Genomic DNA, 25,533 nt, shown 5'->3' on the forward strand with positions numbered 1-25,533 from the left:
CATGTTCAGTGTGATCTAATTGAGTTAAGGGAAGAGTCAAAGCCATAAGGTGTCGGAGACCAGTCAGAGAGTAAATCATCTAATCCAGAGGTGTGGGATTAATGCATCCATTGATGTTACCTGCTTCCTCTTTTACCAGCCATTTTATTTGGGAACTCCTCTCAACGTGGCGAGTATGCAAACTTTCAGAAATTTCAAGAATACTAGTAGCACTTTTTTTTTCTTTTTTTTTAAGGAATCAACACATATTTATTATAAAAAAATATGTGACCAGCTATATTTTTTTAAACCAAAAAAGTGGGAATGTAGAATTTATCACAAAGATTAAAAATGCCATTTGTTTTTAGTGGTCTCTGGTAGTGTTTTAAGACATTTTTGGCTTCTTTGCAACAAATCCTGGTATGTACACAAAGTTAATGTGATAGTAAACAACTTCTGGGCTGATTAATTGCTATTTGAATTAAAATTACCTGAGGGCATTTTTGCATATGTGTTAGAAACCTTAAAAAATTTGCATATGTTCTGTCTTTACTTAGTTGGATCAGCTAAATAGCATGCTATTTGATGACTTTGTAAGAGTTGTTCTTGCCCATTCACATTCTTTGCATTTGCCTGGCTTAAGTCCCCTCACCTTTAGAATAGAGCCTGGGTTGAACCACTCAGCCTGCATTGAACATGTACTTCAAGGACATGTGGTCTTACAGAGTTGTGAGACCCTGAGCCACCAAAAGAAGATTGCAAACCCTGATTTGCAAGTGAATGCTTCCTCTTTCCTGCCTTTGACATTCAGCTTTAGGACAAGATCACAAAACCCCTTCAGTACATATTAATTGTCAATCACAGGGCCTCAAATGAATAAAGGCTGAAATAGTGTATTTTGGATGAAGCCCAGGAAACAAATTATAATGTATGTTTTGTCTTTAAAAGAATCATTCCCCCAAGGGGGCTGGAAATTTTAGGTTTGTCCACAGTGTGACCAGACAGAACTCTCCCAGGCTGTTTATAAGAGCTGTGATTAGGTTCCTCTAAACTCTGGAAGAATAAAGGAGAACAGGGTAGCAATGGAAACTTGCTGGGTTCTGCGTTGACTATTACTGGGCCTGAGGCCCTGGTTGATTCTGCTCAACTCTGGAAGAGTTACTGCGGTTTTCAAGCCAGAACTTCTGAGAACTCCAATGGAATCTATTAGAACCCCTCTGTGGGATCCACCAAGGATCCTGGCACTGGTCAGCATATTCTAACGGTTCAGTTATTCAAAGTCACTGCCACACCCTCTTATTACCCCTGCTGTCCACTGTATGGTTCCTTGTTTCCTGTGTGCGTTTCATCTCATTGGTGAGACTGAACCCTTACCGCCCACCTTGAAACTCATTGTCTCCTATTCCTTTCATAGCCCCTAAGCACTAGCAGGACTTTGCATTCAGTTTAGTAATTTCTTTGTAAATGTGGACTGTGTGGCAGGATGGGAGAGACTAGTTCTCAGGAGAATGTGTGCTTTTTTGCATGTACATATACTATGCAATGTTATTAAGTCCCAGCCAGACCTTACAGGGGCAGTGATTGAATTCTCTTGCTGTTGGTCGAACGGACAGCAGGTGGGATGAGTGTGAAGCTTAAATATCTCCGGTGTGCCATTTGAACCATGTGTCCCACCTGTGGGTTCTTTGCAGCCTGCCCTTTCCTTTTGTTGAGGTGGGTCCGCTAATTCTCTTTTCAGTCCCTTTCATCTCTTCGCTGTTCTCGAAGGCACAGCTCTATAAACCACACAGAGGCCTTTCAACTTCTTTTGCTTTTTGTCTGATGCAGCCAATTGACTAGTACTGTCAGCTAATTGGAGTGGAAATGTAAAATGAAAGCTGTATTATTCAGCTGCCAAGTCTCCTCCGTTGGCAGGGAGTGGGTGATGCTGGTAATTGTACCAGAAGTGTAATTGCTCGGGGTTCTGCCTCTGGATTTCACAGTGAACCCTCCCTGGGAGGGTCTTCCTCTGAGACACCCGATATCTGCTTCTCTTCAGTGGCTTCCTGGCAAACAGTGAAGTTTGAAGCAAATCTAATCAAGCATTCTTATGTTGTTAGAGAATACAACCACTGTGTATTTTGCTGACTGCGGGAGTGGATTGCTTGGTCTAAGTACTTAGTCAATATGTCATTCCCATCAGAACTGGCAGTTAATTTCCTCTTGGTTTGGGATGGGGGAGGGATCCATGTTCCCAGAGGTGAAGATGCTAACCCTATATGCCAGTCGTGGCCTGTGCCAGGGCGTTCTTGGGAACAGTAGCTGATGCAGAACAGAAGCCCATTTGTAACCTAGTTATGAATGAGGAAAGGCTTACATGTCTGGAAAGAGTTGAATAGCTTAATGGAAAAATAAGGAAAGTAAAATGTGTTGATTAGTTCATCATTGAAGTTAATCATCTCAGTGGTTTTGGTCCAACCAAGCTTGCTTGCTTTTTTTCTTTTTCTTTGTTTTATTATTTTTTCTCCATTTTAGTTTCTGAATTGATTGACAGTGGCAAACAATATTTTAGGGTAGACTCTGGACTGTAGCATGTGGGATCACATGGCACAGGTACCTTCCGCTCCTCCCCACAGCTTAACCCTGAGCCCATGGCATACACTAGTAATCTTTCCACTTAACCTGCTTGGACAGAGCTTCAGAATCCTCCTCAAGTGGTTTTTCCCAGGGCTGGCATATGTGAGAAAACCTGTCTGCCATCTCTGACTACGAACTTTGGAAGACTATTTCCACTACTCACCCAGGACATGGAAAGAGCAGCAGCTATGTAATTATTGTACTCCTCTTGTTTGCCAAGATTAAGAAGGTTGATGTGAGCAGTGTTGGTAGTTTTGTTACCATATCATTATTACTTAATTGTGACATGTGGCTTTATAGAAAGCTTCCTCATACATTTCCAGAGGAGAAGCTGTTTTTGTTTCCTTCGAAGTTTAAGATCTTGAGTAAGATATTTAGAGTCAGGTTGTTGAGGCAGAGTTGGCTATCCTTGTTGGGCCCAGATTCCCTCCTGTGCAGAAATACTTTCCAGCAGCAGTGCGGTGGGGTGGAGGTGGTAACAGCAGCCAAAGTCAGGTCAGTTGATCAGTTATACACAAACCTGACGAGAGCCGTTCTCTCCAGAACTATCATCTTTCAGCTGGAAAGAGCATATTTCTTGATGCTAAACAGTCCTGCCTTCAAATTCTGACTTTCCCAGTTATATGATAAGTCACCAATTTTTTTTAAAGCTTTGGTTTCTTTTTTTTTTTTTGAAAACAGAAGCAATAATTAAGTAATTCATTAGATTTTTTGCAAGGATTAAATATCAAATGTAAATACATACACATTTGTATGTAATATGTATACTCTAGGTGTACATATGCATATATATACACCTGTAATATATATAGATATGTATATAAAGATACACACATATGCAAAGTATGTATATAATAGTTGCTTAGTAAAAAGTAGCTATGAGTATTGTATGGACATATAACATGTGTAAAGACATTTTAAAATGGACATTATAAAATGGGGTTTGGAAAGTTGAGTGATTTAAAAAAATGTATTATCTATGTGGTATCTTATTTTGAAAAGTAAGCTTTGTAACTTGCACATCAGGAGTGATTGTATATTGATGAACATGGTCATGAAATGCACACATGAGAAAAAAAATCAAGCAGATAATGAACTGCTTTATAACTTCTGCACAGAATTGTACAGTGAAGATCCCTCTGACAAAGAGAGGTCATACAGAGATTCATCTGGAGTACCAGAAAGATCTGAAGCTAGAGAACAGGGAGCCTCTGCTCTACCCTGTAAGTGTCAGGCACTGTGCTGAGGAATCAAAAACGTGTTATTTAATTTATCCCCCTAATATTCCTCCTAGGTAGGTTTTATTATCTTTATGCTTTTCATATAAAAGGAAACTGAGGCTTACTCAGGAAATTATCTTGTTTAAGGTTCTGTAACTATTAAGGCAGGGAGCTAGATTCTAACCCCCAGATGTTGGACTCCAGAATTCATCTCTAGATTATGGACACTGTGCCCTAACCTCTGAATTTATGAGAGAAGAATCTGAGGTCGAGGCAAATGACTTGTCTAGTGTACCCAGCTTGCTGAAGGCAGGTTTTACTACTAGTCCAGTGCTCTTTTTCCATACCAGGTTCTCTCTTCAATTATTCTTTTTCTTTGTTCCCTAATTATTTTACAAGTCTTGCTTCATCAACTGTATTTCAAGTTCAAGTACATATGTAAGAGACAGGGTTATATTCTTTGGTACCCAGTTTATTTATTTATTTTTGTAATTCCCACTTGCTTAGCACAATGACAGATCCTCAAATTCTTGGTGACTTGAATTGTTGAAGGATTTAGTCTCTGAAATTCCATTTTGGATGGGGCAGAGTTATAAACGTATGCAAATATGTATATATTTATATACATATACAAATTGCATTGTTCATCTTGGAGATGTTCAATTGGCTCTTTGTAATAATGGCTTTCAATGTTATTAGATCCATTTCACTGTTTTTATCCAGTCTGACAATCTTTTAACATTTTCATTTTCATAATTACTGATGTTTGAACGTTTATATTTACTATCTTACTATTTGTTTTCTGTTTTTCTCCTGTTTTGTGTTTTTTTTTCATCTTTTCTTCTTTTGGATCAATCCAAAATTCATTTCCTCATCTGTTAGCTTCTTAGTTATACATGCTTTTACTAATTCTTTTAGTGGTAATCCTAGAGATTACAACATGTATTAGTTATTTTATTTATCTCTTCTCAAGTAGTACTAGGATCTTGAAACACTTTAAATTTGTTTACCTGTCTGAAGTCTTACATGTTATTGTTATCCACTTTATATTACATGCATTTTAAATTCCACAAAATATTATTATTTGTTTTGTGCAGTTATTTTCAGATTTACCCACACATTTGCCCTTTCCATTACTCTCAGTTTCTCCCTACATTACATTACTATGTTTCCATCTATAATCATGTTCTGTTTTCTTGAAGAACTTTCTTTACTTTTTAATGCTTGGATCTGCAGGTGACAAATTCTCATAAGCTTTATTAATTTAAAATATTTTTATTACACTTATTTTTTTGAAGGCTGTTTTTCTTGAGTATAGAATTCTAAATTGATGATTGTTTTTATTTATCACTTCAAAGATTCATTTTCTGACTTCCATCATTTTTTTTGTGGAGAAGTTGTCTATCAAGTTTAGTATTCTTCGAAGATAATTCTCCACTCCTCTAGAGGCTTTAAGATTTTTCTCTATGGAAACAACTTAAGTGACAGTCAGTGTACGAATGAATAAAAAAATGTGAAACACACACACACACACACACACGGAGGAATATTATTCAGCATTAAAATGAGGAAGATCCTTTCATTTGTGATGACACAGATGAACTTGGAGGGCATCATGCTAAGTGAAATAAGCCAGACTGAAAAAGACAAATACAAGATGATGTCATTATCGATGGAATCTTAAAAAAAAGTCAAGAGCCACTTGGCTTGCTCACTCAGAAGAGCATATAATTCTTGATCTTGGAATTGTGAGTTTGAGCCTCATGCTGGGTGTGGAGATTTAAAACTTTAAAAAAAATAATGAATTTAAAAAGTAAAAAAAATACTCAAACTCGGTTAGGAGAAAATAGAAAGTGGTTGCTAGGAGCTGGAGGTCTGAGGAGGAATAGAGAGGGAAAAGAGATTTTATTCTTTACTGTTAGTTTTCAGTAATCTTACTCTAATATGCTTAGGTATTATTTTCTTTATATTTATTCAGCTTGCTAGTCTTATCACTTTTTGAATTTATGGCTTAATGGTCTTCTTTGTTTTGGAAATTTCTTGGCTGTTAATTTTTTCAAAAATTTTCTGCCCATTTTCTGTCATCTCTTCCTCATTTTCCCATTTATTAAACCTTGCAGCCTGTTCCATAGGTCTCCCATGCTCTTTTCTAATACTTTTTTGTTTTTTTGCCCTTCAGTTTGGAAATTTTCTACTGAGTTATCTCCTTTAACCAATATTCTTTTAAGTTATGTCCAGCATGCAGTTAAAAATATTAATCTCATTTGTTTTTATTTTTCTGTTCTAGAATTTCAAATTAGTTGTGGTTGGGGATACTGGTTCTCTGATAAAATATTCATAGCTTTAAAAAAATTTCCAATACAGTGTTTTTTTTGTCTTCTGCTATTTTCATAAAGTTCTAAACAAAATAAAGTACAGTCTTTCTTTGAGTTACATGATAGTTAAGTTAATGGATAATTCAGTATATTATTACCACTCAATAAGTTTTTTATAAAACAGAGTTAGGATAAATAACCAGATAATTATAAACAGATTTCTCACTGACATGAGTGTTTGGCAGGACATTCAAATGTCATGTGGAAATGGGACAGTTTTTCTTTGTGCAAGAGTGTCATGCATGACATGAAATCTAGAATGTATGATCCCTATCCATTAAATGCCAGTAGCACCCCAACCTGCAGTCTTCAAAACAATTTTTCAAATGCTCTTAGGGCAGCACATTCCCCTGTTTAAAAGCTTGCTTTACATTAAATAGTGAAGTTGCGTTGCCAATGATGAAGTGTTTGATTCAGGGCCTTGTCCGGGTCTGAAAACAGATGTGTTAGGATGTGGCTTTACCTGGTTGAATGTGAGTGTCCTTACAGCTCCCAGTCGTTTACCGGATGGCCAATTTAACTAGATCAACTGCTAAGAGCCTGGCTACAGGAATAAAAGTTAAGGGTTGAGGACATGCAGGAGAACTTTGAATAATATGTGCAGTAATGGCATGCTGGAACAAGATAGTGTCAGGCAGGTGAGCCTGGCATTCAGTCAGAAATAGAGAAGCCCTTTCAGAGTAAAGCTGTTGACTGAGACATAAGTCTAGAAGGCAGAATTTCAAACAGTGCATGTTGAAAATGGCTGTTGCACGAGCAAGACTTTTATTGGACAGCATGGGGAGTGAAGTGCTATTGTCTGCATATTTAGCTTTTCAGCAATTACATCACAGATTGGCTAGTAATTATCCAAATTTGAGAATATTCATCCATGCATGCATGCATGCATGCATCCATCCATCCATCCATTAGCTCAGTCAAACACATTGTAAGTGCCTGTTATGTTTTAGTTACTGTGGGAACACAAAGCTACCTATATATAAAGAAATTGTCTCTACTCTTGAGAAGGGATGGAGGCAAATGAACAACTAATTATAAAACTAATGATAATGATCTAGTGGGGGAGGAAGATAAGAAAATAAATAATATTAATGTGAGAGATAATGGTATAGCAGTAATTTAATTTCATGTGCAAATATTTTGAATGCTTAAATTTTTCTTCATTTGCCTTAGGAATATGAAATGAAGTCTGTAAGAGCTGAATTGTTAGAGGGAAAAATGTAATTACAAGCTTAAGCCACACTAGGGTCTCCCTAGTATCTGACTTACTTAAAGTAAAAATATGAGGCAGACTTTTTATTCATTATAGAATGTTTGCTGCGGGTAACATCTCTAGAAATTTATGAGGGTTATTTTGTCATTGGATGCTCATGGGGTGTCCTTTCACTGTAACAGGATTGTGTTAGAACAAATAGAAAGCTGGGTGTAAAAAACAGCAGAGTTACAGAACTAAACCTGTGTTTCTATTGCTTCAGAATTTAGAATATGAAGCACATTCACTGGGCATTTAATTTTATTCTACATTTTGAAGAGATTCTTTTCTTTCTTTCTTTCTTTCTTTCTTTCTTTCTTTCTTTCTTTCTTTCTTTCTTTCTTTCTTTCTGTATACTCTTCTAGGAGTGTAGTTTCCACAGCATTCTATAGTGGAATATTTTGTAAACATTTAAGCTGTGGGAAAGTTAACTCCTTCTTATCTTGGAAACTGGAGATTCCAGGAGGATTTTCTAAAGCTCTAAATGTTACAACTACTCCCTCTGTAGCAGAAAATAACATCATCAACTGGTTAAGGTTGTGACAGGTGACCAAACTCATAGCTAACATTTATTAAGTGCTTCTTATGTATCAGTCACTGTGCTAATAAGTATATTAATTTAGAGGCCCCTTGGTGGCTCAGTGGGTTAAGTGTCTGACTCTTGATTTCAGCTTAGGTCATGATCTCATGGTTCATGGGATCAAGCCCCATGTCAGGTTCTGTGCTGACAATGCAAAGCCTGCTTGGGATTCTCTCTCTTCTCCTCCCTCCACCCCTCCCCCGCTCTTTCAAAATAAATAAATAAACTTTAAAAACCACATATTAATTTATTTCATCTTTACTATGCACTCTTTTGGGTTCTGTCTTATCTGTAGTTCTATCTTACCTGTAGGAAGTGATATTTCAATGGAGACCTGGAGGATATGTGGAAGTTAGATTAAAAGGGGTAGGAGTATGCTTTGTAGGCATAGGGAATATTTTAGGCAGATAAGTCATTTAACCTCACAGTCCTTTCCTCTGAAGATTTGCAGCACTGCCCTCTTGTGCCTCATTTTGGCCCGTGGAGTGAGAGAGTGGAAGCAAGCATGATTTGAACTAGTAAGACTGCTATACAACAGAAGGCATTCTATCGTTATTGATATTATATGACAGTAGTATAGCACGGAAGAAAAGGATGGGTTTGAATCCAGATCTATTCATGACTAGAGTGCTCTGGACAATTCCTTCAGTCTTTCCACACCCTCGTCCCTCATTTATAAAATAAGGTAGTGATACGTTGTTCACAAGTTGCCGGGAGGAACCATGGCACATGGCGGGAACATCTTCCTTTTCCTTCCGCTGCAGTTGCTGTGCTCCCACACTACCCTAAGGAAACGTATGTCCAAGAACTTGATGTTAACTTGCCATGCTGTTCAGCGACTCTTGTCAGCCAGTTGAACAAAGACATTTTCCGTTATGTGTAGCAGCTGTCTTTTAATCTGGGATTCTTGCTGTTGCGTCTGTATCCAAACTGATATTCTTATAGCTGGCGCCTTTGGGTTTATCGTTTTAAGACAGCTGGAGAAAGAGATCAGGTACAAGCTAGTGTCTTCAGGATGCAGTAATGGGTAACTACTTAGGTCTTTGGTGTGGGAAACAAGAAACTCCATAAGGGGGCCTTATATGGGGCAAGCTTTTGACATAGGTCTCAAACAGGAAGTGGTCTGCCATTTTCTCTCTCATTTGGCATTTGCTTCTCCTGAAAGGACAGAATTTAATGTAAAGATTAGGACTCTTAACTTTTCTTTTTTTATTTTATTTTATTTTTTTTTATTTCTAGGAGAGAGAGAGAGAGAGACAGCGTGAGCAGGGGAGGGTCAGAGAGAGAGGGAGTCACAGACTGAAACAGGATCCAGGCTCAGAGCAGGCAGTCAGCACAGAACCAGAAGCGGGGCTCGAACCCACGAACCGCGAGATCATGACCTAAGCGAAAGTCGGACGCTTAACCGACTAAGCCACCCAGGCGCCCCAGGACTCTTAACTTTTCTTAACAATATGTGTCTTCTGCTCCTTTTTATTTGAGGCTGGATGAGGAGCTTTACATGAACTTTAAAATGAGTCTGAATGAAAAAGGTATTGTTTATCTAAGCTGTCTGAGGAAGGGCACTTGGGGAAAAGAATTGAACTCTAAAATAACCTTATGAAAGTTATTGATTCGTTTCTTTATGGTTCCTTGACAAACAAGAACATTATTTTTGTGCCTGAACTGGAGCTGGGTCAAAGAACCCGTTTTTATGGATTATCTTTTCTGAAAACCAGACTTGTCTGAAAAATAAACCTCCAGAAATGAAGATATGAGATCCAGTTAAATATTGTGGCCTTCTGTTGCTTTGAAGGGCAAATAGGGAACACAATTAATTTTTAAAAAGCTTACTGAATGCAAGAAGGTTTGGGAATAACTCAAGAAGTTTAGATAAATGGCTCACTGTTACAAATGTGGTAGGTAGTTTGATTTAACTCCACTTCCCACATGCCAGTTCAATGCCAAAGCCCAGATCCTATTTACCTATGGTTGGCAGAAAAAGAAATACATTTTTGTTGTTGTTGTTCTTCTTCTACCTTATATTTTAAAGGTGACTCTAAAAGATCATGTAAGTTTCACCTACTATGTGTGGATATTGTTCTAGACATTAAGGACACAGAAGTGAACAAACTGCTCTTTTAGGGTTAATTTCTAGTGAGAAAGTGAAAGACCATTAGTAAACAACGGTATAATAAAACGTTACGTGGTGACTACTAGTAAGAAAACCAAGTAAAGGAATAAATAGATGCGAAATACTATCTGTAGTATTTGAGCAGCCACTTGAATGAAATGGAGGAATAAGCCATGGTGATGTTTGGGGGGAAAGACAGATTCCTCTGCCAAACACAGGGAGTGGCACGTTCTGAGGCCTTGAGCCGGGTACATACTTGGTAGTTCCAGGAATAGCCAAGAAAACCAGTATAGCTAGAGACAGGTAAAAAAGGTTTCAGAGAGAAGGTAGAAAATGAAATCAGAGAGAGAAATAAGGTAACACTTGGAACTTTTTAAGCAGGAGAAAAGCATGACCAGGTGCCATCAAGTTATGACAATGCTATCCTGAAGCCATCTACATTCAGGATCCCCACTGTGGAACCTGGTTTGCTCCAAGTTCCATGCTATGCTCCCCAGAAGGTGTTTGGAGAGACTTTCGCACCCACTTCCTCCAAGATGATTCCAACAGCTCTCACTTGTCATCCCCAAACTTGCACCCTCACCATGCAGTCTCCAGCTAGGTCCTCCCATTTGACTCAAGGAAGCTTTGGGTCCCCCAAGGGCTTACCGAAAGGACAGAAAAATCAGTAATTCTTGATGCCAAGAAGATTCATCAGAATTAGGAAAAGAAACTTAGAACAGGGAGAGTGTTGCACCATCTTGCAGAATACTAGTGTACAGGGACCCAATGCCCAAGCTGCCCACAACTATCCCACCACCCAGGGAAGCCAGGGTCCTGGTCCGTGTCGCCCCACCTGGGAGTTTCTCATCAGCTCTATATCCCAGCGCTGCATTACCTAAAGATGGCTTTGAGAAGCTGACATTTTTGTGAAAATATTTTATTTAGAGAAATATATTTCATTGAATAAATGGGAAATATAAATGCCTATTGGTCAAGCTTTTCTAGAAAATTTTAGTGTGCTAAAGAAAAATCATATAAGTTATATATTTTTATTGTTGAAAAAATAGAAACTGTAGGTAAGGATAAAGGGAAAAAAAACCCCAAAAGTTACCTACAATCCAAATCCAGGGATGACCACCCTTCACCTACTGGTTTATATAATTCTGTACTTTGTTTCCATGCACATTAAGTATATTTTTATTATAAAAATGGCATTATATTCCACATATTATTTTGTAACTTGAAAGCACATCTGTGGGTGAGCTGTATGTCTTTTTTCTCATCTTTGGTCTAAGAAACCAAGGGAATTTAAAATGAGATGAATTAATAATTAAAGTAGGATTATTATATCATTCAAATTGAAGAAAATTTATGTTGACAGTTGATATAACTGCTCTTACAGAATACTGTAAATAATTTCCCCCCAGAAATTTGAGTACTGATGAGGGGTACATTCATTGTATATTTTTAGCATGAATCAAATGTTCAATAAATTTAACCAAGTGAAATAAAATTTTTTTCCCTTGAATTATCTGGCTGTCACTTTAAGATATTTGGAGATGAGGCACTATATTATCTACAAGAACATTTGATTCATATATTATTAAAGATATTATAAGCTGTATTAACAGATCATATTTTGATTGCTTTTTAGGTTTGTTGTAATCTAATCCTTTAATCGATATTCTAGGGAAAAACTATTTTAAGACTTCTTTTGCAGAGTGTGTTATATTGGAAGAAAGGATTATAAAGAACACAATTGGAATAGTAACACAGAAGATCTGTAAAACTTACTTTACAATGTTATTTGTTTGGACTTTATGGCTTTATCCAGAGTTTTAGCTATTGAGGAACTCTCGTATCCCTACCTTCATAAAGCAATTTTATGGAACCATGGAAATTGATTCGTAAAGTTTTAGACCTGAAAAATATATAGCTTGGTAAAGGGCCCATTTTATTTAAAATTAGCCATAAATTACTTACTCTATGAGGACATCAATATAAGGAATTTTTGATAAGTCCGATGGCCAGATGAAGAACATAGTTTGATACCAATGAAGTAATAGCCTTAAACAGTATGGGGATTTTGTAGTGCTGTCACTTAAACATTATTTTATCAAGATCTTGCATCCTAACTGGGATATCTCAATTTGCAGGGATAGATATGTTCTTGAGGCTTAGCAAGTACTCAGGGTTGTTCATTAACTAATTCATCCAGCACTCAGGAACCGTGCTTGGTGAATGGGATATACAGAGGAATAAAACGAGATCTCCTTCTTTAAAGAGTCATTGTCTGATGGGAAGACAGATTCGTAAACAAATTCAGGAAGGCCTCTTGGTCCCGGCAAAATTTAACTTTGAATTAACATAAGGAAAAATTATGTTTCTATGAGTGAAAGTAAAATATGATTCCATGTATTTAGAAGATCCTGTTTAAAGTTCAGTAAGCCAAGTGCAGTGACTGAGAGCTGCTAACAAGTATAATCGACTGTTTCGGGGTCTGGGATCTCTGAGACGATAATTGACATGCAGAGAAGTTGACCCCTAGTGTAAGAATGCCAGGCCTGGAGAGACTGAAGATGACTATGCCTTAGAGCCGTACTGAGTGGAAGGGAGTACATGGAGGAGGTAAGGCCATCCCATGTCTGCATGAAAGGAAGACATGCATTCCTGGTTATGTCAGCTCAGTGACACAGAGACTTTTCTGATTTCCTAAGTATTCTTGGAAATCAATGTGTGGATTCATCCTTCCCTTCTCCTGCAATGTCTTAAATCCTTTCTGGCCTAGGGTCCTAATTAAATAATAATTTCACTCTGCTTTACCTGTGTGTGGTGGCGTGGGAAGATGGGAAAGTCAGGTACTTACGGGACTGCTTTCACTCTGAGAAAAGGAAATGTTTAGGAGATGTTTGCTAAATGACTGTGACATCTTAGAAAGCATTTGGATTAAAAATAAATTACATTTAATGGGCCCTTAGTAAGTTCTAGGCACTGTTCAGATCTCTTTAAATACATCATCTCATTTGATCCTTTCAACAACCCTGTGAATTAAGTACTACTCTACAGATAAAAAACCCAAGGCACAGACACCATGATAACAGACTCACTGTTCTTTTTGTTTTTTTGTTTTTTAATGTATATTTATTTATTTTGAGAGAGAGAGAGACAGAGAGAGTTAGAGGGGAGGGACAGAGAGAGAGAGAGAACCCCAAGCAAGCTCCACGCCATCAGCACAAAGCCCAATATGGGGATCGGACTCACAAACTGTGAGATATTGACCTGAGCTGAGATCAAGAGTCGGCCACTTAACCAACTGAGTCACCCAGGTGCCCCAATAACAGACTCACTATTCCGAATGGTGACACCAGAATTCAAGCCCAAGCAGCTTGGCTCCTAACCCTGAGTATTTAGATCTCTTAGAGTTTTGCAAACTCGAGCAAATTACTCAATCTCTAGCATCTTGTTTCCACATCTGTAAAGTGGGAATAGTCCTAATAATAGTGCCAGCACTACAGAGTTGTCACACATGTCAGCGCTTTGCAGAGAAGTATGCACTACTTCCCTCTCTGCTGGGCCCAGCCCTCTAGAATGATGGCAGAGGTCAGAAAAGCAAATGAAGCCACCCTCTCCCAATACCACAAATGCCTCCTCTATCAGTGTTTCTTGCTCCAAAAGACATGCATAAGTAGCATAACAGTGAATAAATGGTAGCCATTAGCGTCATGAAGTTGTCATTTTTATTTAATCTGTATCTTGAAACTGATACTATGTTCTTAAAATCAGCAAGGAATATATATTACCTCATGCTTTGGAATGAAATCTGTTGTTTCCTCACCTACTTGTCATTGCTCTTTCGCCTAAGAAGAGACTGTAGTTGCCAATTTCAGAGGAATGTGCTATAACAATAAAAGAAAAAAAGAAAGAAATTCAGTGGTTTTCCAAATCAGGTTCTAGTACCCATTTGCTTTGGCTCAGAGTTTTTGTGAATTAGCCACTGGGAATGTCATCTTACCTCAGATATATCTTGCGTTTCTTAAATGACTTTGGATTTGAAGCACATTCCCTGAGACGTTATATATTTACCATTTCCCAGTCTGCAAGAATGACATCATTTGTGCTTGGGAATGTTGTGCACATCCATGTAAATATGTACTAGTGTTTGTATGTTGGACATGGTCTTCCAGAGAAACAGAACAGAAAGGAGACATATGTGTATCTTTATATATATATATATATAAATTTATTTTTTTGAGATGTATTTATATGTATAAATATGTATACATATTTATATGTATACACACACACACACGCACACACACACACATATACATACATACATATATAGGGGCTGGGAAGTCCAAAATCTGTAGGGCAGGCCAGCAGCCTAGAAATTAAGGCAAGAGTTGAAGTTGCAGTCACGAGTCTAAAATTTTGAAATTCATAGGGTAGGATGGTAGCCTGGAAACTCAGGGAGAATTTCCATGTTTTTAGTGTTGAGGCTGAAGTCTTTCCTGTCCAAGAAACATCAGTTTTTGCTCTGAAGACCTTCAACTGATTGGACGAGGCTTAGAATGTAATCTCCTTTACTTAATGAACTGATTGTAAATGTTAAATACAGAATATCTTCACAGCACATGTAGGCGGTATCTGACCAAACACCAGGCACCATAGCCTGGCTAAGTTGACATGTAACGTTAACATGTAACATTAATATCCCACTTGGTCTCTGCTTTTTTGTGGGGAAGTCCCAGCTCATCCCAGTTCAAGTCAAAGACCCTCATGTTCATAACCCATAATAATTTGTGAGAATCTTATGGATTGTGCTCATATGCATGGTTCATTTGTACCCCAATATGTTCAGTGTACAGCTGGGCATATAATAGCTATATGTTGATTGATCTGCTTTAAAAATATTGACCTTTGGGGCGCCTGGGTGGCTTAGTCGGTTAAGTGTCCGACTTTTGCTTAGGTCATGATCTCGCGGTTCGTGGGTTCGAGCCCCGCGTCGGGCTCTGTGCTGACTGCCAGCTCAGAGCCTGGAGCCTATTTCAGAGTCTGTGTCTCCCTCTCTCTCTGACCCTCCCCTGCTCACGCTGCCTTTCTCTCTCTCCTAGAAATAAAATAAAAATATTAAAAAAAAAAATATTGACCTACTCTCCCAAGTCCTTGTGCTGTGAGTATTAGAATATGCAGTAAGCAAGAGCTAGAAACTGAAGTCTAAGGTGCTGATATGATCTACTGGCAAATGCAGCTTTTAGGATGCTGGTTACTGCTAGTCCCAGTGTCATTTTCCTTTAAACATGCTCCGATGGCTTCTGTTAGTTAACAGCAAAGAGAGAAACTTCAAGTCAGGGAGCAGCTTGTCCTCCTGAGGTTTCAGACCAATCGATGTTTTTTACTCTGGATATCGACAGCTCTCTGCCGCATGCCCTTGTTTTTGGCTACGTGGGCTGACTGTGGTGAAATGGATTATCCTGCTTTTATTGCCTCTTGGGGTTTAATCGGTGCCCAGCAAGCACTGTGTGTGCCTGTGACTTTCCGTTGCCTTTAATTGTTTAGGCTGTGGAGCTGTTGATGGTGCTGCTTCTCTGTGCTCATACCTTCTCTGATCAGGTTTTAACTCCGAGCTTTTGCTTTGTTGCAGGATGCCACAACTTGGAAGCCTGATTCATGCCAGAACTGCCGTTGCCATGGCAACATCGTTATCTGCAAACCTGCTGTTTGCAGAAACCCTCAGTGTGCCTTTGAAAAGGTATGGCATCCTAATTGTTTCCTAAATGTATCGGTGAAGTCAGAGAAGGTTAGGGTTTTTGCATCTTTTCAGTCATTTGGCTCCGACATCTGTCCCAATCTCTAACTGGAAGCCTTATGACATGCAGAAGAGAATTTTACATCTAAGAATATCTTAATTTCTGTTTATTGAGAATTTATTCTGGACCACATGCACAGTGAAAGGCGTACAAACATTATCCTATTTAATATCATGTTGGACAGGTATCTTTATCCCCACTTTCCAGGTGAGAAAATGAAGCCTGGAGATTTCGAGCAACCCAACCATGATTATGTAGTTAATAATCTGCTGCCCAGAGATTTCCCTGGGGCTGGCAGATGCCAAAGCTATTGATAATCACCACAACATTTACAAGTCATTGGATGGACTGAAAGTCAACATTGACTTCTTGAAGATGATTTTCCAGAATTATTTGTTCTGCCACTGACATTTGTTGTGCTGCCATTGAGCTCTCTAGGAGCATAGGAGAGGCTTTGACTTGAGAAATCTCCTGGTTGACCAAGTATGTGAGAGATATTTCCTCCTTTCCCCTTTGTTAAAAATTTTCAGGGTTTTTTTCTGACTACACATCTATTCTGTTAGAATATTTTTTCCAGGTGCTGACTCTTTTCTTTTTAAAGTGAATCTATTAAAAAAAAAAGCTTAAGCTTCAAATTTGAACATTTGAAACTTTGTGGAGAAGACTAAATTATTTTCTTTAACAAGCATTCTGTCAATTTCACAGGTACAGTTTATTTTTCTCATTCTCTTCCTCCTCCCATAATAAGGAACTTTATGCCATCTAGCGCTAATATGTTTCCATTCGTTTCTAACATTGGAGGGAAGGTTCTCTTCACCTTTCAGTGCAGTCCTCAATTTCTTCATGGGTTTATTTCTGAGAAGCTGGGTGTACATCCAGTGTTAGTAAATTTGATAATCTTTTGTTTTAAATGTGGGGCTTTCTATTTTATGGAGCAAATATTCCTAAAAGATCCTTAGAATCTCAGAATCTGAGCTGGCTATATAAGGGCCATGAAGACATGGCCTCTTCCACTGCATGTGAATAACTGTGGTATCCTGTAAGAAGCCTTGAATGAAATGTTGGAAGATGTTGATTATATTGCTGCAAATTAAATGTGTTCTGAACAGGGGTCAGCAGACAAAATCTGGCCTGCCACTTGTTTTTATATGACCTATAACCAAAGAACACTTTTTACATTTTTAAAAGGTTGGAAAAAGATAAACAGAATATTTCATGATATAAAAATTACATGAACTTAAATTTTAATGTCCATAAATATACTTTTATTGAAACACAGGCATACTCATTTGTTTATGTGTTATCTATGGCTGCTTTTACAGCACATGGACAAAGTTGTGTAGTTGTGATGTAGACCAGATGTGGCCCTCAAAGGCTAAAATATTTATTATCTGGCGCTTTACAGAAAAAAGTTTCTGACCTCTGTTCTGTACCAAACATGATGCTGTCCCTTCCAGATTTGCTTTTCTAATTTTTCTCATCTCAGTAAATGTCAACTTACTTCTCCCAGTTGCTCAGGCAAGGATACTTAGCTTCATCCTTGACCTCCCCACCCCCCACATTTCAAATTTAGTGCATTGGCAACCCCCTACCTTTTCCTTCATAAAACCATAGGTTCCAAATGCAATTTCTCTGCTCTTAACTCTGGTTCTACCTATTAACATTTTTTGTCTGTATTCTCACTGTAGCCTCTTAACTAGTTTTACTGTTTCTATACTTGCTTCTTCACTGTGATCTTGATCTAGCAGCCAGGGTTATCCTATTAAAATTTAAGCCAGATCATGTTGGTTCTCTCCTTAAACTCCTCCAATGACTTCCAATGGCTTCTCTTCTCACTTAGACTAACTGCTTACAATGCCCTGTGTGACTACTGTACCCTTGTCATTAATCTAGTGTTCTTTCCCTGCTTCATACACCAAGCCTGCTTGGTGTTCCTGGATATGCCAGGCACACTTCTGCCATTAGGGCCTTTGCACTCTGATTTTCCTGCTAAAATTGCTTTTTCTTTGGATATATATATATATAAACAAAAAAAAAAATATATAACAAATATATATATATATATATGACTTGATCCTTTGCCTCCTTTAAGTCTTGCACTGATGCCATTCTATTTAAAATTTCAAATCTCAGGGCACCTGGGTGGCTCAGTCAGTTAAGCATCCAACTCTTGATTTCAGCTCAGGTCATAATCTCTTGGTTTGTGAGCTTGAGTGCCTCATTGGGCTCTGCATTGACAGCATGGAGCCTGCTTGGGATTTTCTTTCCTCCTCTTCCATCCCCACTCTCTCCTCTCTCTTAAAATAAATAAATAAAACTTGAAAAAAAATTGCAAATCCACACTTCCACACATTTCCTATTCCTCCTCCATGCTTTATTTTTCTTCTTGGCACTAATATCTGACATACTATATATTTTACTGCTATTTCTTGTTTACTATCTCTTTTATTCACTGTATATTCTCAGAACCTACAATAGCACCTGACACATGGTAGGCACTCAATAAATATTTTTTGACCAATTGAATGAATGAATGAGAGATGAGGCTAGAGAGTTGGTAAGTTCAAGATTATGGAAAGCCTTGAACTATGCTGTACTATGGAGCTTGGGATTCTGTTTTTAAGATAATAGAATACTAATGTAGGCATAATGTCCAGCTTTTCTTTTAAGAAAGATCTTTTTGTTTTTTCTAAGATAATTGGAAATGAGGGGATCAATTCAGAGGCCATGAGAATAATCTAGATGAGGGGATGAGCACCTAAATCAGAGCACCGGTAGTGTAGGGCTTAAGAGAAAAGGGCAGGTTAAAGAACATTTAGGGGATAACTAGGCAGAACTAAATGAAGTTAGGATGGTGAGGGAAAGGAAAAGGAGAGATGACTCCCATATTTATGGTTTGATCATTTGTTAGCTGAACCATCGACTGATATTGAAAAATAGGATAATAAGGATGGATTCATTCTGTTTGGGAGGAAATGATGATTTTACTTTAAGGAATGTTGAGTTTGAAGTGTCCATGGAGGAGTCAGGTGGGCATGTCAAGAAGGCAGTACATATATAAGGCTAAAGCTCAGAGGAGAAGGCAAGGTTGGAAATATTGTGTGAGTATTATTAGCATATAGTCAGTAGTGTAAGCCTTTAGAATTAATGAGCTCATCTGAAGAGATTTTGTGAAGAGTATGAGATCAAGGAAGGGTGTACTTGGGGGAACACAGTCATTTACAAGGAGGTAAACATAAGAGAGGGATCTTAGGGAGATTAAAGAGACATGGTCAGAGAGGTAAGAGGTAAGAAGTGGCCAGAGAAGAGATCTGTATGATGATAGCCAGGAGAGTAGAGAGTTTCCAGAAGGAGTTTAGATCAACAGTGTTGATCACAGGCCTCCCTGAAGGTGGTGTCAGTGGAGTGGTGGGAGAGGAAGCTGTATCACAGAAGTTTGAGGAGTGAATAGAAAGTGGGGAAAGGAAACCAAGTAAAGGCTGCTCTTGCAGGGAGCTTTGCTGAGACTAGAAGGAGAGAAATGGGGCATTAGGGAGACGCCAGTCATTTGTGAAGTTTCTTTGAACCTCCCCTCCCCAACTGTTGAGCCCTCCTGTGTGCTGCTTTTATTATAGCTCTTAGACTGCAAATGCTTATTTATTTATCTGCTTCCTCCTCCAGACTCTTAACTTCTTGAGAGCAAAAATCATGTCTTCTTCACTATTGCAGCCCTTCAAACATCACAGTGTACGATGCTTAGTCAATACTTGCAGAATGATCAAACAAGAGAAGGGAGAGGGTTTTGTTTTTGTTTTCATTTTGGATATTAGCATGAGAGAGACATGACCATGCTAGGAAGAAAAAGGATGGTGACCTAGAAGGGAGAGAGAAGCTGAAGATATGGTAGGTGGGGTAGAGAGGACAGACAGAATGAATGAATTAGGAGGAGTGGTTTTTAGGAAGCAGAATTTGTGGGATCCAGAGCTTGGGGTGGGGAGGACAGCCTCATTCTCTAAAAGTAGAAAGAAAGAGCCATGGATAGATACAGATATAGTTAGATTTGTAAGTAAGAAAACAGACAGGATACTGAAATAGTTCATATCTAATCTTACTTTGTGAGGATTTTGAGGTTTCGTTGGGACCAGAAAGAGAGTGGATGTTAGGAGCTGTCACTGAGGGGAGAAAGGGACTGACCAAGGTTGAGGTAAAGCATGTGTGGGTGGGGTTAAGGGCCCATGGGAACAGGACGCCAGGAACCTGTGAGGGTACCAAGCTGCACAATGGTATAATTTTCTCAGCAAAATTTACTAGCCAGGTGTAAGAGAAGAAATGGCAAATTGTGGAATAGATCCTTGATTAGGATTTTGCATATTAATGGAGAGAAAGAATGAATATACAGTAAGTATTGGGCATTGAGGCTAACGAATAGGAAAATGAGGCCAGCTGGGAGATGAATGACTTTGAAGGAAAAAGTGTCATTCTGCTGAAGGACAGGAGATGAGTGGGAGTGAGGGTGAGAGAGAGCTAATGTCCAGAAAGTTCATTTTAGAGAGTTGAAGGTTTGTGGTATAGAATAATTTAGAGTGTAGATAGGTCCCAAGGTCAACCATGACTATGGGGGGACTCAAGTGAAGTGGAGGGGAAGGCTATTTGAATTGAAGTGGTTAAGAATGTCCATGAAAGGGGGCGCCTGGGTGACTCAGTCGGTTAAGCGTCCGACTTTGGCTCAGGTCATGATCTCACGGTTCATGGGTTCAAGCCCTGCGTCGGGTTCTATGCTGACTGCCAGCTCAGAGCCTGGAGCCTATTTCAGATTCTGTATCTCCCTCTCTCTCTGACCCTCCCCTGTTCATGCTGTCTCTCTCTCTCTCTCTCTCTCACAGAAATAAATAAAACATTAAAGAAAAAAAAGAATGTCCATGAAAGGATAGAATGTCACTTTCACGGACATTGAAGTTGCCCAGAATTATATCTAGACATAGTGTAGAAAAGAAACTGAGACCTAGGTGCCAAATCTTTAGTGAGTGAGTATGAAGGAGTGATCAGAAAGTTGATGAGTGATAATAATAAAAAGAATGACATAATTGAAGATTGTGAGCTCTAAGGAGTTTCTTATGTGTAAAATGAGAGGGTTGGACCAGATGATCCAACCATAAGAAATTTCCAACTCCAAGATCATGTGAGTATATCATAGAGCACTTGGGTTCTTTATTTTAAGTAATGAAATAGAACTACAAGAGGCCTTTGGAATTCAGTTAGTTAGACTTTCTCATTTTATACACAAAGAAACAGACTTTTAGGGATTTAGTCACTTGCTCAAAGACACAGAGCTAGCAAGTTGCCCAGCCATGACAAAACCTTAGTCCCTGACTCATGACCTAATATAATTTCTACTCTACCATGTTGATTTAAGTTTTCCTTTGTGTTTCTCAGCAGCATGTGTTGTTAATTCAAATCTGCTATGGTATACTTACATTAGTTCATGGCAGAGGTTAATGAATCACCATTGTACCCTAAGTTATTTGTTACTGTCATCTTTTTAAAATGTTTAAAAGTCCTTTTACAATTTGTTTTACTCATGGACTGACTGGAAATAATCTATTGTCAATGGAAATTTTGATACATCTTCTTTTTCCATCTATCTATCTATCTATCTATCTATCATCTATCTATCAACTATCTACTCATCCTATCCATACATAATAGATTCTATATCCAGTTCTCTATCTAGAATAGCTAGCTAGAGAGCTAGCTAACCAGGAATAGGGAGAAAGACAGAGACATAGAGAGACTGAGAAAAAAGAGAACAGAGGTACTTAGAACCTTAATTATTTAACCCAGTCCTGTGAGGACCAATCCTCTCTTCAGGATTTCTGAATATATTATGTATACAGGAGGACAATACCATGCAAAGGAACATCATATTACATGGTGGGGTTTTGGCTGCAAACCTCAACGAAGCTAATAATAGTATTTACCTAATTAAGTTGTGAGAATTATATATTGTGTATATACATATACATAAACATAATACATATATACACATACACACATATATGTATATGTATATGCTTAGAAAAGTACCTGGCTATTCTAAGTACTCAGTTAAGTGTTAGCTATAATTACCAAATGATCATCATAATTATTGTTGGTTGATTTTTGTAGATCCTAGGCAAGTAATCTTGCCCAGCAACCCTAGCAATTTTCATTGATGTCTCTTGCCCATACAGTCACTTCCCATGTTCCCCATGCTCCTTGATTTTATCCACCTTTCTCTCTTGCTCTGCTTCCATGTTAGAATATAAACAACAGTTGGATTACCTTATTTTCTATCTGTGTGAAATTCTTAATGCAAATTAGGCTAATATGGTTTCTACAGTTTACTGTGAAAATCAGACAAGTGTAGTTTCCTCTTGGGTTCAGAGAGCACTCTTTTGAAAAGTCATTAATGTTGCATAGTATGAACAATTTTATAAAATCCCATATTGTATACTTTATCTTTTGTCAAGCAAATAGGAAGAATTTGGTGATCACTGTTGCTAGGTAAAATTGTATTTATCTGTTTAGTGGACTAACAGTGGTAAAATCTTAGTCCCATTTCTCAACCACTCTTGTGGATGTAGTTACATAAAATTAGAATTTTCTTGTAGGTACATTTCTTTAAATGGAAGCAGCCTCAAGTATCAAAGAAACATTAATACACGCACACACATGCATATATTTTTTTCATTCTACTGGATGAATTCTTTGTAGACTTTTATTCTGTGGACAAGCTGTGATTCCCTGGCTAGTGCAGGCTCTCACCAGTTTTGGTCAAAATCATTCATTGCCCGGTCTGTCACATCTTTAAGACTTGTGGAAACACTAAGCTATCTAAGTGGAGAAGCACTTAGAAGAGGATCACTGGGCCCCAAAGACAAACATACGCTCTTTGCTCCACAGTTTTAATAACGCTTGCATACATGGAGTCTTCACAGTGGCAAATGGATGGTTAGTTAACTTGACAACTTCCCAATAAATCCTGGGGTATCACGTGGTAGCCCGTTCCCTTGATAGTATCACATCTTGATAGGAAACACTGTTGGAATTACAGTAGCCCTGACAAACAATGTAGATCTTTATTGGAATTCTAGCCGGCTCTCCACAGTACACGTGATACCTTCACAACAATGCTGTTTCCTCTCCCAGCTTTGTCAGTCCCCTGCCCCATGTGCCTTGCAACTCTGGTCAGTAAAAGTGAACATCAGAACTTCAGCCCCCTCCCCAGCTCCCGCTGGCTGCATCAGGTCTTTGCAGGTAGCTAGAAGACCTGCTAGTTCTGTGCCCCCCCAGCCCCCCAAGTCTTCTCTTCTCAGCTGAGGGAAACAAAGTTTTCAGTGAGATACAGCTCTTCTCTTATTCTATCTTCTTTTCCTGTGTGACCCTCAGATGGAGCATTTCCAGTGAATAAAATTCTCTACTTCATTACATGTGAAAAGGTGTAGACAATTTTCAAGGAAATTGCTTTCACAGGGGGGGTTCATTTTAACTTTGAGAGCTCATCTTGACAGAGAGAATCCTTTTTGTCAGTTTATTTGATTTATCCCATCTGTTGTTACCCGTGGAAACTCCTGAAATTTAGTGTATCTGAGATGACTTGGGGTCTGATGAGCCACTGTGAGTGTGTTTCCTGCTGCTGTTTTACACTGAGCTGTTTTAAAATGCTCAGGGAGAAGTGCTTCAAATAGCTGCCAACCAGTGCTGCCCTGAGTGTGTGTCGAGGACTCCCGGATTTTGCCATCATGAAAAGAAAATCTATGCGGTAAGTGTTTTCTGACCTATGGTTGATTCTATGCTTGTAGATCATTGACAAGGGAAAGCTGAATGCTCAACTTGTGTTGACAAGAGAGGTTTTTTTTTTCTTTGCCTGGGGTGTGGAGGACCTGAGGCTCATTTGACTTTCCATGGACATTTGGTTTCCTTGAATAGGATTAAAATGGTTCTACTTATTTCATAGGTCCTATGTAAATATTTGTAGGTTGAATTTGTGTCTTTAAAGAGTAGTTCGACAATGTTAATCCAAGAAGTTGTGATGCTGAATAATGAAGTACCACCTTGTCTCTGTGTACGACATATATTGTTTCCCTTTGATAATTACAAACAACCCTGAGTGAGTGAATAGAGCAGATATTATTACTCCTGTATTGAAGATGAAAAAGTTGAGTTGTGAAGAGCTTAAACTTGCCCAATATCTTATTACTAATAAGTGGTATAACCTGACCTAGAACCCAGGTTTTCTTACTCCTAATTAAGGCTCTTTCCATTACGGTAAGGTTTCTACACTTCAGCACTATTGATGTTTTAGGCTTTGTTGTGGGGCTATCCTATGCCTCATAGGATATTCAGCATCCCTGACTTCTACCCACTAGATAGATGCTGGGAAAACACCTGAGTCCTGGCAACCAGATATGTCTTCACCCATGGCCAAATTTCCCCTAAGGGGCAAAATGCTCACCTACTCCCATTTAGAACCACAGTACTAGAAATTGATCCTAAAGTTCTTTTATTGTACTTTCTCATTCCAGATCCTTTAGGATTAATTTATAGACATTAAGTATTGGTTAAAAAGTACCATTGCAAGGTACTTTATTATAGGATTTATGAAAATGGAATGGATACAATTCATCTTTACTTACACCTAAATGTTACCTTGAGGCAGTAGGTGATGTCAAATGTGGTAGAAAGAGGCTCTTTGCTTTAATCCTCATCTTCCACCTGATACAAACCTCTCCCCAAGTTAGTGCCTCTGCCCATTCAGGCTAGTGGGATTTGATATGCCCACTCCAGGTTGCTATTCAGTGTGAGTACCTAAAACTCAATGAGCATAGTGTACTTTCCCCATGGGACAGGATCATCTCCCTTGAGCCACTGTCTCCTAATTACCTGAGGAAGCCACTCTTTCAGTTCTGCACAATGTGTTCCTGAAAGACACCCAAGCAGGATCTATGCTGGGAATGTCTTCATACCACATATCAACCTTTGCTGCTCAATTCAATCTGTATTATGTGGAGCGGTGTAAACCTTGCATGCTGCCCTGTGAAATGGAAAGTGCTGCAGAGCACAATGATGGTGGAAGTAATGCCAGCTCATAATGATTTGAATAGGTGTGTGGTTCTAGGTCAAAAGCACCAAGCTGAATCTCTCAAATGAAGGAGCACATAGTATCCAAGATAAGGTTAGGGGACAATCAGATGTCTCAAGTGAGTGGTGATACCAGGGACATGCAAAATCAGAATTCAGTAAATCTTTGTACTCGAATGACATTTATCACTTGTTCTCTTGTGTTATATTTGTGCACATGTGCAATCTTCTTATCTTGGTTCAAGATGCTTGAGAACATTGACAGTGTTTTCTGCATCTTTGTAGTGATCTTCCTTGCTTCCCACCTAACAAGGCACTTAACATTGAACTTTTCCCAGAGTGGGTGCTCAGTAAACCTCAATGGAGGATTCAGAGAATGAACAAATTCCTTCTCTAACTTATCAATCTCCTTGTACCACTGGCATGCTTGTCATTGACCAACGACCTATGTGGCTGGGTGGTTCTAAGACCACCGATATGCCGGTGGATTAGTTAAGAAATGGAATC

The 25,533-nt window shown here is 38.6% G+C and overlaps 1 protein-coding gene across 1 annotated transcript in view; it reads left to right on the top strand.

The window, feature by feature from the left end:
* Positions 1-25,533, top strand: part of LOC120224782 (extracellular matrix protein FRAS1) — a 415,754-nt gene that overhangs the window by 142,309 nt on the left and 247,912 nt on the right. The window contains exons 3-4 of the mRNA XM_039223043.1: positions 15,762-15,869; positions 23,615-23,707. Coding sequence (XP_039078974.1) covers positions 15,762-15,869; positions 23,615-23,707 — 201 coding nt within the window. The remainder of the gene's footprint in view (positions 1-15,761; positions 15,870-23,614; positions 23,708-25,533) is intronic.

This window comes from Hyaena hyaena, unplaced genomic scaffold (assembly GCF_003009895.1).
Source record: "Hyaena hyaena isolate Hyena2069 unplaced genomic scaffold, ASM300989v1 scaffold_1243, whole genome shotgun sequence".
NCBI classification, from domain to species: domain Eukaryota; kingdom Metazoa; phylum Chordata; class Mammalia; order Carnivora; family Hyaenidae; genus Hyaena; species Hyaena hyaena.